Source organism: Rana temporaria, chromosome 5 (assembly GCF_905171775.1).
Source record: "Rana temporaria chromosome 5, aRanTem1.1, whole genome shotgun sequence".
Taxonomy (NCBI): domain Eukaryota; kingdom Metazoa; phylum Chordata; class Amphibia; order Anura; family Ranidae; genus Rana; species Rana temporaria.
The window spans coordinates 400,832,499-400,846,477 of record NC_053493.1 but is presented as its reverse complement, the minus strand read 5'-3'; the positions used below and the strand labels follow the sequence as shown (position 1 = coordinate 400,846,477).

The following is a 13,979-nucleotide window of genomic DNA, read 5'->3' as shown; positions in this document are numbered from 1 at the left end:
AAAACTTTATCCCAAAAAGACCACAACTGTTTGCTGTAACTGACTATAGTGTTAGCTGGAGTTTTGGCTTCAATGTATTAGCGGATTTAAATTTTCTAGTCCATTTTACACTCCCCTTCCCCCAGATTAACAATGCTGCTGTCTAAAGGTGCCCCCCTGTGCTCCTTCATCCAGTGTGGGGGCACTCTAATACAGGGTGTGTGTTACTGGCCAGATCACCAGGTAAAAACAGTGGAAAGTAGCAAAGGACGGATGGACGGCCGCACACCAAAGAACTCTTGAGTTGTCTTTATTGAAGGAACATAAGCAAACACCGCAAATACACAGCAGAAATCAAAAACAGCCGACGCGTTTCACACTTGGTTAGTGCTTATTCATGGCCAGGTAAAAAACAGAGGGGAAAAAGCCTAAAAAAGAAAACGAATGCAGCCACCACATCTAGTCATTGGTAAGCTGCAATATATTACAATATATTACATTTTTGGCTTAATACCGCTTTAATAAATGTGAAAAGTGCTCAGTGAGGTTAGCTGAGAATATTCTTGGCGTCTCCCGAGGACAAGATGAGCAATTCTAGAACCTGGCAGCACTCACCGGTTCCCGCCAGCTCGCGGCCAAGCAGATCGGCGCAGTAACAGTATCCCGAAATCTCTGGGAAAGATTCCCGAAGGGAACTGAATGACTTGAAGGAATCTGGAGACCTGCGAGGGGAAGAGGATAATGATCAGTTCCTTGAGCCGAGCTTGGATCTGGAAGAACAGATGTTTGAGAGAATTTACACAATATCTCTCATTTCCATCTCCGCATGTTCTACCCGTTCTTGTAAGTTTATAAAAACATAATAAAAACAAATTCTACTTTTTGTTAAAAGTTGCTATAACATCCCTGGATACAGTATCTCACAAAAGTGAGTACACCCCTCACATTTTTGTAAATATTTCCTTCTATCTTTTCATGTGACAACACTGAAGAAATGACACTTTGCTACAATGTTGTGTAGTGAGTGTACAGCTTGTATAACGGTGTAAATTTGCTGTCCCCTCAAAATAACTCAATACACAGCCATTAATGTCTAAACCACTGGCAACAAAAGTGAATACACCCCTAAGTAAAAATGTCCAAAATGGGCCCAAATTGTCAGGGCCAGATTCTCGCAGTTCCGCATATCTTTGCGCGGGCGTAACGTATCCGATTTACGTTACGCCTCCGCAACTTAGACGGGCAAGTGCTGTATTCTCAAAGCATAAAATATAAGACTGCGGTTTAAAATATAGTTTTGCAAATGTCATCTGCTTTAAATAACTGCAACTGTTATCTTTATATTCTATCGCTTCTCTGTTTTAGTATAAAAACAATCCAGCTGGTGGTGTGAGCCTGCACCTCCCTCTCTAAGAAGAGACGGGTGAATATCAACAAGAGGCATAAAAATATTAATAAAAAAAAAAAATGTATTTCAGAAATGTACAATTGATCAAAATTGTAATAGTAAGTAGTAACCCACATACTTCTAGAAACTCGTTCACTGATTCTGAGACATTGGAAGTCCAACAAATCCATAAATATTTCTGATGTAAAAATAGCGGTGCATAGGAACTACACATTCCAACGATTGCTAGCTATTAATGCTCTAAATTGTAAAAGGTTTGATGGTTGTTGGTCAATCTGGCCCAAACATTTAATAGATGATGTCAGAATCCTAGGTGATTCCAAAGGCAGATTTCGTGGAACTGCATAGCAACAGGCATTTCCAGGCATTTTTTCTTTTTTAGGTCTAACGAGCACAATAATGAAAAAAAAAATTTGGGATGGAAACTCCACTTTAAAAAAATAAATAAAAATGTAATAGTAAGACAAATCTTTACTTCGTGATTGTACTTTCCCTACAGTGCATACAGTATGTAGATTGATCTACCTTTTGTTTTTCTCATTTAATTTTTCTTGTGAATTTCTCGACTGAAATTCCTAATAAAAATATAAAAAAAATAATAATAAAGTAAACCACACCTACATGGGGGGTGTGACAGACACGGACTCTCTTATGTCTAAAATCATCCTATGTTTACTAGGGGCATAGGATGACTGAGAAATTATATCTTGGACTAACTGAAGTGGGATTATTATGTAATTATTATCCACAATGGCCCAGATTCAAGTAGAATTGCGCGATATTTGCGGGGGAGCAGGGCAACAATTTTGCCCTGCGCCCCCGCAAATATTTTGCGCTGCCCTCGATTCACGGAGCAGTAGCTCCGTGAATTGCGAGGGCGCGCCGGCAAGTTAAATGATCCCGCCGGGGGCGGGAATCATTTAAATTAGGCGCGCTCCCGTGCCGAGCGTACAGCGCATGCTCCGTCGGGAAACTTTCCCGACGTGCATTGCGGCAAATGACGTCGCAAGGACGTCATTTGCTTCTAAGTGAACGTGAATGGCGTCCAGCGCCATTCACGTTTCACTTACGCAAACGCCGTGAAATTCTAATTTCACGGCGCGGGAAGGCCGGCTATACTTTAGCATTGGCTGCCCCTACTATTAGAAAGGGCAGCCTTGCGCTAAAAGTAGCCGTACGGAAACTCCGTACCTGGCTTGCGCGGGGCCCGCGCAAGCTTGTGAATCAGTGGTAGTATGCAATTTGCATACTACACGCTGATACACAATGGGAGCGCCCCCTAGCGGCCCCCGCAAGAATGCAGCCTAAAATCTGCAAGGCATAAGAGCCTTATGCCGCGCAGATTTTAGACTGCAGTCGGTGTAACGAGGTTCCTGAATCAGGAGAACTCGTTACACCGGAGCAAGTAAGCAATTGCGCCGTGTAACTTATGGTTACACGGGCGCAATTGCTTCTTGAATCTGGGCCACTATATTCCAGGATATCTGTAAAGAACTATTTACTGTTTGTTGATTCTGAACTCAACAGGTTAATTATTAGGCCTCGTACACACGATAGGTTAAACAGAGGACAACGGTCTGATGGACTGTTTTCATCTGTCAAAATCAATCGTGTGTGGGCCCCATAGGTTATTTCACCAAAAAAAAAGCCAACTTGCTTTAAATTTAACCAATGGATTCCTAACCGATAGGTCAAAACCGATCGTTAGTAGGCATAACCATCGGTTAAAAATCCAGGCATGCTCAGAATCAAGTCGACGCATGCTTGGAAGCATTGTACTTCATTTTTTTCAGCACGTCGATGTGTTTTACGTCACCGCGTTCTGACACGATTGTTTTTTTAACCGATGGTGTGTAGGCGCGACGGACCATCAGTCAGCTTCATCGGTTAACCGATGAAAACGGTCCATCAGACCGTTCTCATCGGATGGACTGATCGTGTGTACGCAGTTTAAGAGTGACTCGTTCATACTGTTGGGACACATACTGTTAGATGCTGATGCCATCATCTCCAGCCATCTGTCTGTTCTCTGGGCTAGTTGACCCTGCTATTGTGTGAAGATGTCCTGTGTTTACACTAATGATAATGTGTATTGTATAGCGATGAATGAGGAGACGTGACGTCATATCGATGAAAGTCATATCTCAGAGTCACCTCGTCTGGGTAAATGATTAGTTAATTAGCTCATGTTAATTTATGTTCTGGTTACCTCCTCTTTAAAGCGGATGTTCCACCCCAAAAAAATATTAAAAGCCAGCAGCTACAAATACTGCAGCTGCTGACTTTTAATATAAGGACACTTACCTGTCCTGGAGTCCAGCGCCATCCGCAGCAGAGCACGAGCGATCGCTCGTCACCCTGCTGCTCCCCCCTCCATCCACGCTGAGGGAACCAGGAAGTGAAGCGCTGCGGCTTCACTGCCCGGTTCCCTACGGCGCATGCGCGAGTCGCCCCGAGCCCGCCGATTGGCTCCCACTGTGTGCTGGGAGCCGAGTGTTCCCAGCACACAATGGGGGGGGCGACGGGATGTGACGCAATGCCCGTCTTTTGCCCGTGAATGCCGGGCGGGAAGTGGGTGCAAATACCTGTCTTTAGACAGGTATCTGCACCCCCCTCCCCCCTGAAAGGTGTCAAATGTGACACCGGAGGGGGGGAGGGTTCCGATCAGCGGGACTTCACTTTAGGGTGGAGAACCGCTTTAAACTGTATATAAGGTTGCATTCTTGGTTCTATTAAACACTCCATGTTAAGCAGACAAACAAATCTCATCTCGTTGTGTGCTTGAGAGCAGTTGGAATCAGGGCTGTCTTTTCCATTGGGCATGCTGGGAAGTTGCCCGGGGGCCCCACTTGCCTGGGGGGCCCCCACCGGCTGCCCAGCAACCCCAGTAAAAAAAATGGTGGAGAGCAGCGGCTCAGAACTGTAGAACTGTATCGTGTCTACAGTCTCTGAGGAAGAGTCTGAAGAGGAGTCAAGAGTGGGAGCGCCTCCGGGATGGGGGTCACGGGAGAAGTCAGACATGAGGAGACAGTAGGATAAAACCAGAGCAGCCAAGCTGGAGCCATCTGACTGAGCCGTGCATGTTGCACCTGAGAGGAGATCAGTGATAGTGCCGCCAGGCCAGTCTAAGGGGCAGGTGGTTGCTGATGTAAGGGGGAGTGAATACAAAAATATTAGTGACCCCCCCCTTACCTTAGTGTATTTACGGAAGGTGGTCTCTGGTCACCAGAGTGCCCCACACATCAGAGTTCCTGGTGTTCCCCTTTACATCAGAGTCTGCAGGATTCCCCCTTACAGTGCAAGGACCCTGATGTAAGTGGGAACTCTGATGTAAAGAGAAAGCAGTGAACTCTGATATAAGGTAGTCTCTAGTCCCCCTCCACATCAGAGTTCCCCCTTACATCATGATCTGCAGCGTTCCCCTTTACATAAGAGTTCCCTTTCACTGTAAGGGGGAATACTGCAGACTCGAATGTAAGAGGAAACTCTGAGAAGGCTGGGTTATAGTAACCTAACCTTCATGTCAATGAAGAAATTTGTAAAACTGTAATTTTAGGTACTTTTTTTTGCAGTGCCAGTAAAATAAATGTGGTTCTGCCAGTAAATTTCATGATTTTTGTCAGTAAATTCTCGTGCACGATTGTGTAGACAGGGCCCCAGTGCACTGTATTGCCCGGGGGCCTATAATTCTCTTAAGATGCCACTGGTTGGAATATCTGATATCTATATCCAGACTGATAGGAAGCGGTATATGACGGAAGCACTCAAGCGGAGTGTGGGACGTTCTGTTTAACAGGATGCATGTTTGCATTTTAGTGTGCCCGGGAGGCACAGGTGCCTGCAACCTGTTAAAGTCAATGGCAGACTGAGGCTGGGTGCTGTACTGACTAGTACTCCCACTTAGGGTCCACATGTGTTTAGGGATGGATGCCTGGAACCTTTTCCAAAGGGCCACAGGTTGGGCACCCAGAATGTAGATGCCACCATCACTAACTTTAAAAAAATTGCAGGTAGACTCATGTGAAAAATAAAGCTTTTTAACTGCTTACTTTTGCTCCAGGCTCCCCCCAAAAAAAGAAAATCCATCAGCTAAAAATGCTGTAGCTGTTGACTTCTAGTCTAAGGACACTTACCTGTCCAGGGATCCCTCGATGTCCTCGCCCAAACCGATTCTTCACTTGGCTTTGGATTCAGGCGCCGGCATCTGAAGTAAAGGAACTTTGTGGCTTTACAGCCAGTTTCCTACTGCGCAAGCACTTTGTGAATGGTCCATAGTATTCTGGGACCTGTGTTGTGTCCCAGAAGTCTGTGGGAGAAGGGGGGGGGGGGGGTCAAAATTCCCGGCTTAGGTTGCTGTGGCAATCTGAGCTGGAAAGTGGGAGCGGGTATCTGTCAAAACCAGGTACCCGCTCCCCCCCTCCCCCCAAAAAAAGTGCCAAATGTGGCAGTGGAGGGGGGGGAGGGTGCAAACAAGTGGAACTTGCCCTTTTGGGTGGAGCTCTGCTTTAACCACTTCAGGCCAGGCCAATTTTCAGCTTTCAGCGCTGTTGAAATATGAATGACAATTGCGCGGTCATGCAACATTGTACCCATATGGAATTTTATTTCATTTTTGTTAGACAGATAGAGCTTTCTTTTGGTGTTATTTAATCACCACTGGGTTTTTTATTTTTTGCTAAACAAATGTAAAAAAAACAACAACCGTTTTTCTTTGTTTCTGCTATAAAATGTAGCAAATAAGTAATTTTTCTTCTTCCTTGATGTGTGCTGATGAGGCTGCACTGATATGCACTGATAAGCTGCACTGATGGGCTCTGATGAGGAGGCACTGGTGAGACAGCACTGATTGGCACTGATATTCTGCACTCATGAGCACTGATAATCAGTGTCCATCAGTGCAGCCTATCAGTGCCAATCAGTGCCCATGAGTGCAGCCTATTAGTGCCAATCAGTGCAGCCTGACACTGATAGAGCTTCACTGATTACAAGTGTACAGTAAACAATGTACTCACTGTGCCCTGTCAGCCTTGCTCGGCTCCTCTTCCCTCACACAGAGACGGCGTGCGAGGAAAGGAATGCCGATAACCAGCAAGTCTGTTTACATGTGACCAGCTGTGATTGGACAAAGCTAATCACATGGTAAAGGGCCGCTGTGATTTGCCCTTTACCATGATCTGTGATCGCTGTGTGGCCACAGAGCGCACCTGATGCGTGCTCCATGGAAAATCTTGCAGAACTGGAGAGCCGTGCTGTAGCCATCTTTTGGGTATAGCGCAGGTGGGAAGGTGATAAATTATATTTCAATGTACTTGCAATGTGTCTCCAGGAAGAGTTGGTTTCTTAGGCCGCGTACACACGGTCGGTCCAAACCGATGAAAACGGACTGAAGTCCAGTTTCATCGGTCCAAACCGACCGTGTGTGCGGCCCATCGGTCTATTTTAGAACTTGCTTTAAAATCGAACCGATGGACCGCTGCCCGATAGGTCCAAACCGATGGTTAGTACACAAAAGCATCGGTTCAAAACCCGCGCATGCTCAGAATCAAGTCGACGCATGCTTGGAAGCATTGAACTTCGTTTTTTTCAGCACGTCGTGTGTTTTACATCACCGCGTTCTGACCCGATCGGTTTTTGAACTGATGGTGTGTACGCACATCAGACCATCACGCCACTTCAGCGGTGAACCGATTAAAACGGTCCATCGGACCATTCTCATCGGATGGATCGACCATGTGTACAAGGCCTGAGCGTGCCCTTAGCATGCACATTATAGCCCTCTCCTCTCCCGGGAGTGTCTAATTACTCTCTATGCTGGTCCAGCTCCTCTGCCCCTCCCTTTTACTTCCCTTTATAACCTTTTATGCAGATGCAAGGGGAGGGTGAAGGGAAATACTATAGTGTGTCACTTAGCCACTTCCAAACCGCTGTACGTCTTTATACGGCCTAACTTTAAAGATGTATATCTCGGTAATAATATTAATAAAATAAATCAAAATAAATAAGAAAAAATTTTTTTAAAGCGCCCCGTCCCGACGAGCTCGTGCGCAGAAGCGAACGCATACGCGAGTAGCGCCCGCATATGAAAACGGTGTTCAAACGACACAAGTGAGGTATCGCCGCGATCGTTAGAGCGAGAGCAATAATTCTAGCCCTAGACCTACTCTGTAACTCAAAAAATGCAACCTATAGAATTTTTTAAACGTCGCCTATCGAGATTTTTAAGGGTAAAAGTTTGACGCCATGCCACGAGCGGGCGCAATTTGTAAGCGTGACATGTTGGGTACCATTTTACTCGGCGTAACATTATCTTTCACAATATATAAAAAAATTGGGCCAAATGTATTGCTGTCTTATTTTTTAATTCAAAAAAGTGATTTTTTTCCCAAAAAAGTGAGCTTGTAGGACCACTGCGCAAATATGGTGTGACAAAAAGTATTGCAATGATCGCCATTTTATTCTCTAGGGTGTTAGAAAAAAATATATATAATGTTTGTGGGTTTTAAGTAATTTTCTAGCAAAATAAACTGTTTTAGTCTTGCAAACACCAAATCTGAAAAACACCCAAAGTAGAGAAGTGGTTAAATGATAGTTCTGAGTCTGCGTGGACTGTTGTCACATCCAAGATGAATTCTCAAGGCTATTGGATGTCTACACAAGGGAGGCTTTTACAGGGAAATAAAATAGAATAAATGTACATATAATATAATGGGAAGATTTTTGTTGAAATGAATAGCCTGGTGACAGGGTAAAAAAAAGGGTGTTTTCATCCCGGGCCCTGGGGATCTCCGGGCCCCTGGGGACCCCCGTACCTCTAAGAAAAAAAAATTGTCCCTTTAATAAAAAATAAAAATATATAGATATTAGAAAAAATATATATTTTTTTATAAAAAAAAAAATTAAAAAAAGGGGGGTTGCCATCCGGGGGCCCTGGGGGCCCCCGGACCTCTAAAGAAAAAAAAATGGCCCTTTAATAAAAATTAAAATAAAAATATATTAAAAAATATATATATATTTTTTATAAAAAATAAATAAAAAAAAGGGGACCCCTAAAAAAAAAAAAAAAAAAATATTTATTTTTTTTTAAAGGGGGTTGCCATCCGGGCCCCTAAATATATTAGAATGCACACTTTAGGCCTGAAGATTCTTTAAAACACCCAAAGATTATATATTTTCTGAAATCAGACCCTAATGCCACATACACACGACTGTTTTTCGTTTTTTTTGTGCTTCAGAGCATTTTTCACGATCTAAAAAATGGCCATTAAAAATTTCGAACGTGCTCTAATTTTTCACATCGTTTTTAAGGTTGTAAAAAATGGTCGTGTGTGGGCTTTAACGGCGTGAAAAAAACACGCATGCTCAGAAGCAAGTTATGAGACGGGAGCGCTCGTTCTGGTCAAACTACCGTTCGTAATGGAGTAAGCACATTCATCACGCTGTAACAGACAGAAAAGCGAGAATCGTCTTTTACTAACACGGAATCAGCTAAAGCAACCCCAGGGGTGGCGCCATCCGCATGGAACTTCCCCTTTATAGTGCCGTCCACTGTCGATCCTGACCTGCCTGGGGCCCTAAGCAAAATGACATGTCACATTAATGTTGAGAAGCGGGGGGGGGGGGGAGGTGCGCTGCTGACAGTGACATGTCACATTAAAGATTAAAGTTAAGAAGCAGGGGAGGGGCAGTTCTGCTGTCTGAAATGACATCTTACATTAAAGTGAGAAGCAGGGGGTGCTGACTTGACTTCTTACCTCTTCTCCCATGCAGCCAGTGAGTTTAGTGAGGGGCCGAAAATGACTTCTCACCAAGCGGGGCCTCTAGTATCTTTGGGGGCCCTCCACAGCTTTGTGGGGCCCTAAGCGGCTTGCATAGTGAGCCCATAGGGCAGATCAGCCCTGGTGCCGTTGTGCGTGTTGTACGTCACCAAGCTTTGCTAGAGCATTTTTTTTTCACGATCGTGTGTAGGCAAGGCCGTTTTAATGATCGGGTTGAAAAAAACTTTGTTTTTCTAGACCCTTAAAAACTAAAATTTTTAGAACCCGAAAAACGGTCGTGTGTACGCGGCATAAGAGATAAAGGACGGTAGCTGAATTTTTTTTATGTCACATGATATTAGTGCGAAGGCTTATCACATAACATGGACACTTTTTTCCAGCAAAAAATAAATAATAGTTTATTTTAGTGCAAACACATGCAATATATTACCAAACTGGTAAAATATAAAAGATGAGGTTGTGTCGAGTAAATAGATACCAAACTTATCAAGACTTAAAATTGCGTGCGCTCGTCAAAAAGCAACAAACGTCGGGTAAATACGTTTCCATAGTTTACACTTTAAAAGCCTTTGCAGGTCCCCCTGATGAAGTCATAACGTAACGCGTAAGGAATCCCGGAACGGAAGTGATGCTCAGAGAGTATTTTCATGCTGCGTATATAATACCAAAGACGTTGTTACTGCTTTTTTTTAATGTAAGAGTTATTGCCTTAATAAAAATGTATTTTATTAGCTATATTACACTAGGGAGGCTTCTTTGTTTCTGCCCTAACATATGGATAAGCGCATGTGAGGGAGTCTTAAAGGGACCACCCCCATAGGATATCCAAATCAGCTGAGAAGGACTACAAATGGGCTAGCATCGATGGAGGAGGATTTTTACATGTAATCAAAAGCGTATTTGATTACTTATTAAGATGAGAATACTGGGAGCACGGAGGTGTCACTATCGGGGGGAAGCACAACATTTGTCTTTATGTTGTCACACTGAAGCTGCCGACACTGAAGGAAGAAAAACTGGGCACTTTATTTGTCACCTGATACGGACTATTATTCACTTTTTAACACCTATGCACTTTATTTGTAATACTTTTATGCACTGACCTGTTTGATCATTTGATTATTTATTTTTTATCTCAGATCACTTGAAGTTATCGGTTTTACGTATCAGTTTTATTTTATTTTATTTTTGGTTTGCGCAACACTTATTCATATCTACTGGAAAACAATTATGTCACGTGATATTCGTGCAAAATGTTATCACATACCGTATTTATCGGGGTATACCGCGCCCCGGTGTATAACGCGCACCCCAAGCTCAGCAAGGTAAAAAAGAAAAAAAAAGAAAACTTACATTTTTGCCCTGCGTCCATCGGCGGCCTTGTGGGTGTCCGTCTGCGGCTTCCTTGCGCGGGGTCCGCCTGCGGCTTTGGAGGTGTCCGTCTGCGGCCTCCATCCAGGTGTCCGTCTCCGTCCAGCGTGTCTGTCTGCGGCCTCCATCCAGGTGTCCGTCTCCGTCCAGCGTGTCCGTCTGCGGCCTCCATCCAGGTGTCCGTCTCCGTCCAGCGTGTCCGTCTGCGGCCTCCATCCAGGTGTCCGTCTCCGTCCAGCGTGTCCGTCTGCGGCCTCCATCCAGGTGTCCGTCTCCGTCCAGCGTGTCCGTCTGCTGCTTCCATCCAGGTGTCCGTCTCCGTCCAGCGTGTCCGTCTGCGGCCTCCATCCAGGTGTCCGTCTCTGTCCAGTGTGTCTTTCTGCGGCCTCCATCCAGGTGTCCGTCTCCGTCCAGCGTGTCCGTCTGCTGCTTCCATCCAGGTGTCCGTCTCCGTCCAGTGTGTCCGTCTGCGGCCTCCATCCAGGTGTCCGTCTCTGTCCAGTGTGTCTTTCTGCGGCCTCCATCCAGGTGTCCGTCTCTGTCCAGTGTGTCTTTCTGCGGCCTCCATCCAGGTGTCCGTCTCTGTCCAGTGTGTCTTTCTGCGGCCTCCATCCAGGTGTCCGTCTCCGTCCAGCGTGTCCGTCTGCGGCCTCCATCCAGGTGTCCGTCTCGTCCAGCGTGTCCGTCTGCGGCCTCCATCCAGGTGAGCATCTCCGGTGTCCGGTGTTCGTTTTTCGATTTTGGCACGCGCCTAGAGGAACCGGATTTCCTGTGTGTTCGACTCCTCTTGGCTTGTCTCGGCTCCTCTCGCATTGCTGCGGGTGGAGCCGAGCCTAGCCGAGTGCACAGTACACTCGGCTCGGACAATGTCGGAGACAGCAGGGATCGGCGTATATCGTGCACCCACGATTTTCCCCTGATTTTAAGGGGAAAAAAGTGCGCGGTATACGCCAATAAAAACGATAATATAAACACTTAATTTTAGTAAAAAAATAAATAAATACACTACAGTATATTTTAGTGCAAACACATAGGGCTAGATTCAGAAAGACTTACGACGGACGTATCAGTAGATACGCCGTCGTAAGTCCGAATCCGCGCCGTTGTATCTTTAAGCGTATGCTCAAATTGAGATACGCCTAAATGTTGCTAAGATACGACCGGCGTAACTCTCCTACGCCGTCGTATCTTAGTTGCATATTTACACTGGCCGCTAGGGGGGTGTACGTCGATTTACGCCGAGAATATGTAAATATGTAGATACGCCTATTCACGAACCTACGCTCGCCCGTCGCATGTAAGATACGCCGTTTACGTAAGGCGTTTTCAGGCGTAAAGATAAACCACCAAAAAGATGGCGCAGCCAATGTTAAGTATGGACGTCGGATCAGCGTAGAATATTCCACGTTTTTCGTCGTTTGCGTAAGTCGTCCGTGAATGGGGCTGGGCGTAAGTTACGTTCACGTCGAAAGCATTGAGTATTTGCGACGTAAGTTTGAGCATGCGCACTGGGATACGTCCACGGACGGCGCATGCGCCGTTCGTTAGGCGCATCATTTACGTGAGGTCACAATTCATTAGCATACAACATGCCCACTACAGCCTAGTTTGAATTATGTGCGCTTACGCCGGCCCATTTACGATACGCCGCCGTAACTTAGGGCGCAAGTTCTTTGTGAATACTGTACTTGCCTCTCTAACTTAAGGCGGCGTAGCGTATATGAGATGCGCTACGCCGACCTTAAGAAGCGCCGCCGTACGTGAATCTACCCCATACAATATATTACCAAACTGGTAAAATATAAAAGATAAGGTCGTGTCAAGTAAACAGATACCAAACAGGTCAAGACTTAAAATTGCGTGCAAAAAGCAACAAACTTCAGGCACACAAAACTTTCCATAGTTGACACTTTAAAAAAACTTCACAGGTCACCAGTTTAGAGTTAACCATGAATAATGGTCCTAGAATTATCAGCCTTTCGCTGCCCCAGTACAGAAGAGCTCAGACTGAAGCAGAGTGCTTAAAGCGGAAGTTCCACTTTTGGGTGGAGTGTAACACCTCGTACACACGATCGGATTTCCATTGGACAAAGCGTAGGACTTTTGTCCGAAGAATGTTGGCCGTGAACTTGTCTTGCATACAAACGGCAGAGAATTGTTGGCCAACAAACATGAAACTACGTGTTTTTTTCAGCTCTTTAGCGCCACCCTTTCGGCAACTTCTGCTAATGTTGTGTTAAGGAGAGCATTGCTTCTGAGCATGCGTGTTTGTACTTTGGATTTTTGTCTGACGGACTTGTCCGACAAGACACACATATAAAACATTTGTTTGGCGGAAAATCCGACAACAATTGTCCGATGGAGCAAACAAACGGTCGGATTTTCCGACAACAGCCTGCCATCACAAAATTCCCGTTGGAATCGTGTGTACGAGGCTTAAGAAGACAAGGGGCCACACGATGAGACTGGAAGAGAAGCGGTTTACCTTAAAGTGGTTGTAATGGTAATTTTTTTTCCCTAAATATCTTCCTTTACCTTAGTGCAGTCCTCCTTCACTTACCTCATCCTTCCATTTTGCTTTTAAATGTCCTTATTTCTTCTGAGAAATCCTCACTTCCTGTTCTTCTGTCTGTAACTACACACCGTAATGCAAGGCTTTCTCCCTGGTGTGGAGTGTCGTGCTCGCCCCCTCCCTACAGGAGAGTCAGGACACTCTCTACGTTGCAGATAGAGAAAGGAGCTGTGAGTTAGTGGGCGTCCTGACTCTCCTGTAGTCAAAGGGAGGGGGCGAGCACGACACTCCACACCAGGGAGAAAGCCTCGCATTACTGTGTGGAGTTACAGACAGAAGAACAGGAAGTGAGGATTTCTCAGAAGAAATAAGGACATTTAAAAGCAAAATGGAAGGATGAGGTAAGTGAAGGAGGATTGCACTAAGGTAAAGGAAGCCATTTAGGAAAAAAAATTGTACCTTTAAAACTCCTTTAAGCTGCGTAGGGGGTTTTTCACTGTCAGGATGGTAAGGATGTGGAACTCTCTTCCACAATCAGTGGTGTCAACAGGAAGTATTCATAGTTTCAAAAGACACTTGGACGTGCATCTTATTGAACACAATATACAGGGATATGGGAAATAATTATCTACACGAAAACAAACACCCACACAGGTTGAACTGGATGGACTTTTGTTTTTATTCAACCTTACCATCTATGTAAAACAGCTCTCATACAGTATGGCCCAGATTCTCAAAGGCGTTACGACGGCGCAACACCATTAGCGCCGTCGTAACACCTCATCTGGCCCCGGGTATCTATGCGACTGATTCTCAGAATCAGTTGCGCATAGGTACCCATTAGATCTGACAAGCGTAAGGCTGTTACGCTGTCAGATCTTAAAAGTAATTTTTTTTCCTGCCGCTAGGTGTCGCATCGTCGCTTTTCCCCGTC

General features: G+C 45.2%; 1 protein-coding gene across 1 annotated transcript in view; it reads right to left on the bottom strand.

The window, feature by feature from the left end:
* The window catches only part of TG (thyroglobulin), a 426,102-nt gene that overhangs the window by 384,015 nt on the left and 28,108 nt on the right, over positions 1-13,979 (bottom strand). Inside the window, exon 6 of the mRNA XM_040354673.1 lies at positions 595-701. Within this exon, the coding sequence (XP_040210607.1) occupies positions 595-701 (107 nt within the window). The remainder of the gene's footprint in view (positions 1-594; positions 702-13,979) is intronic.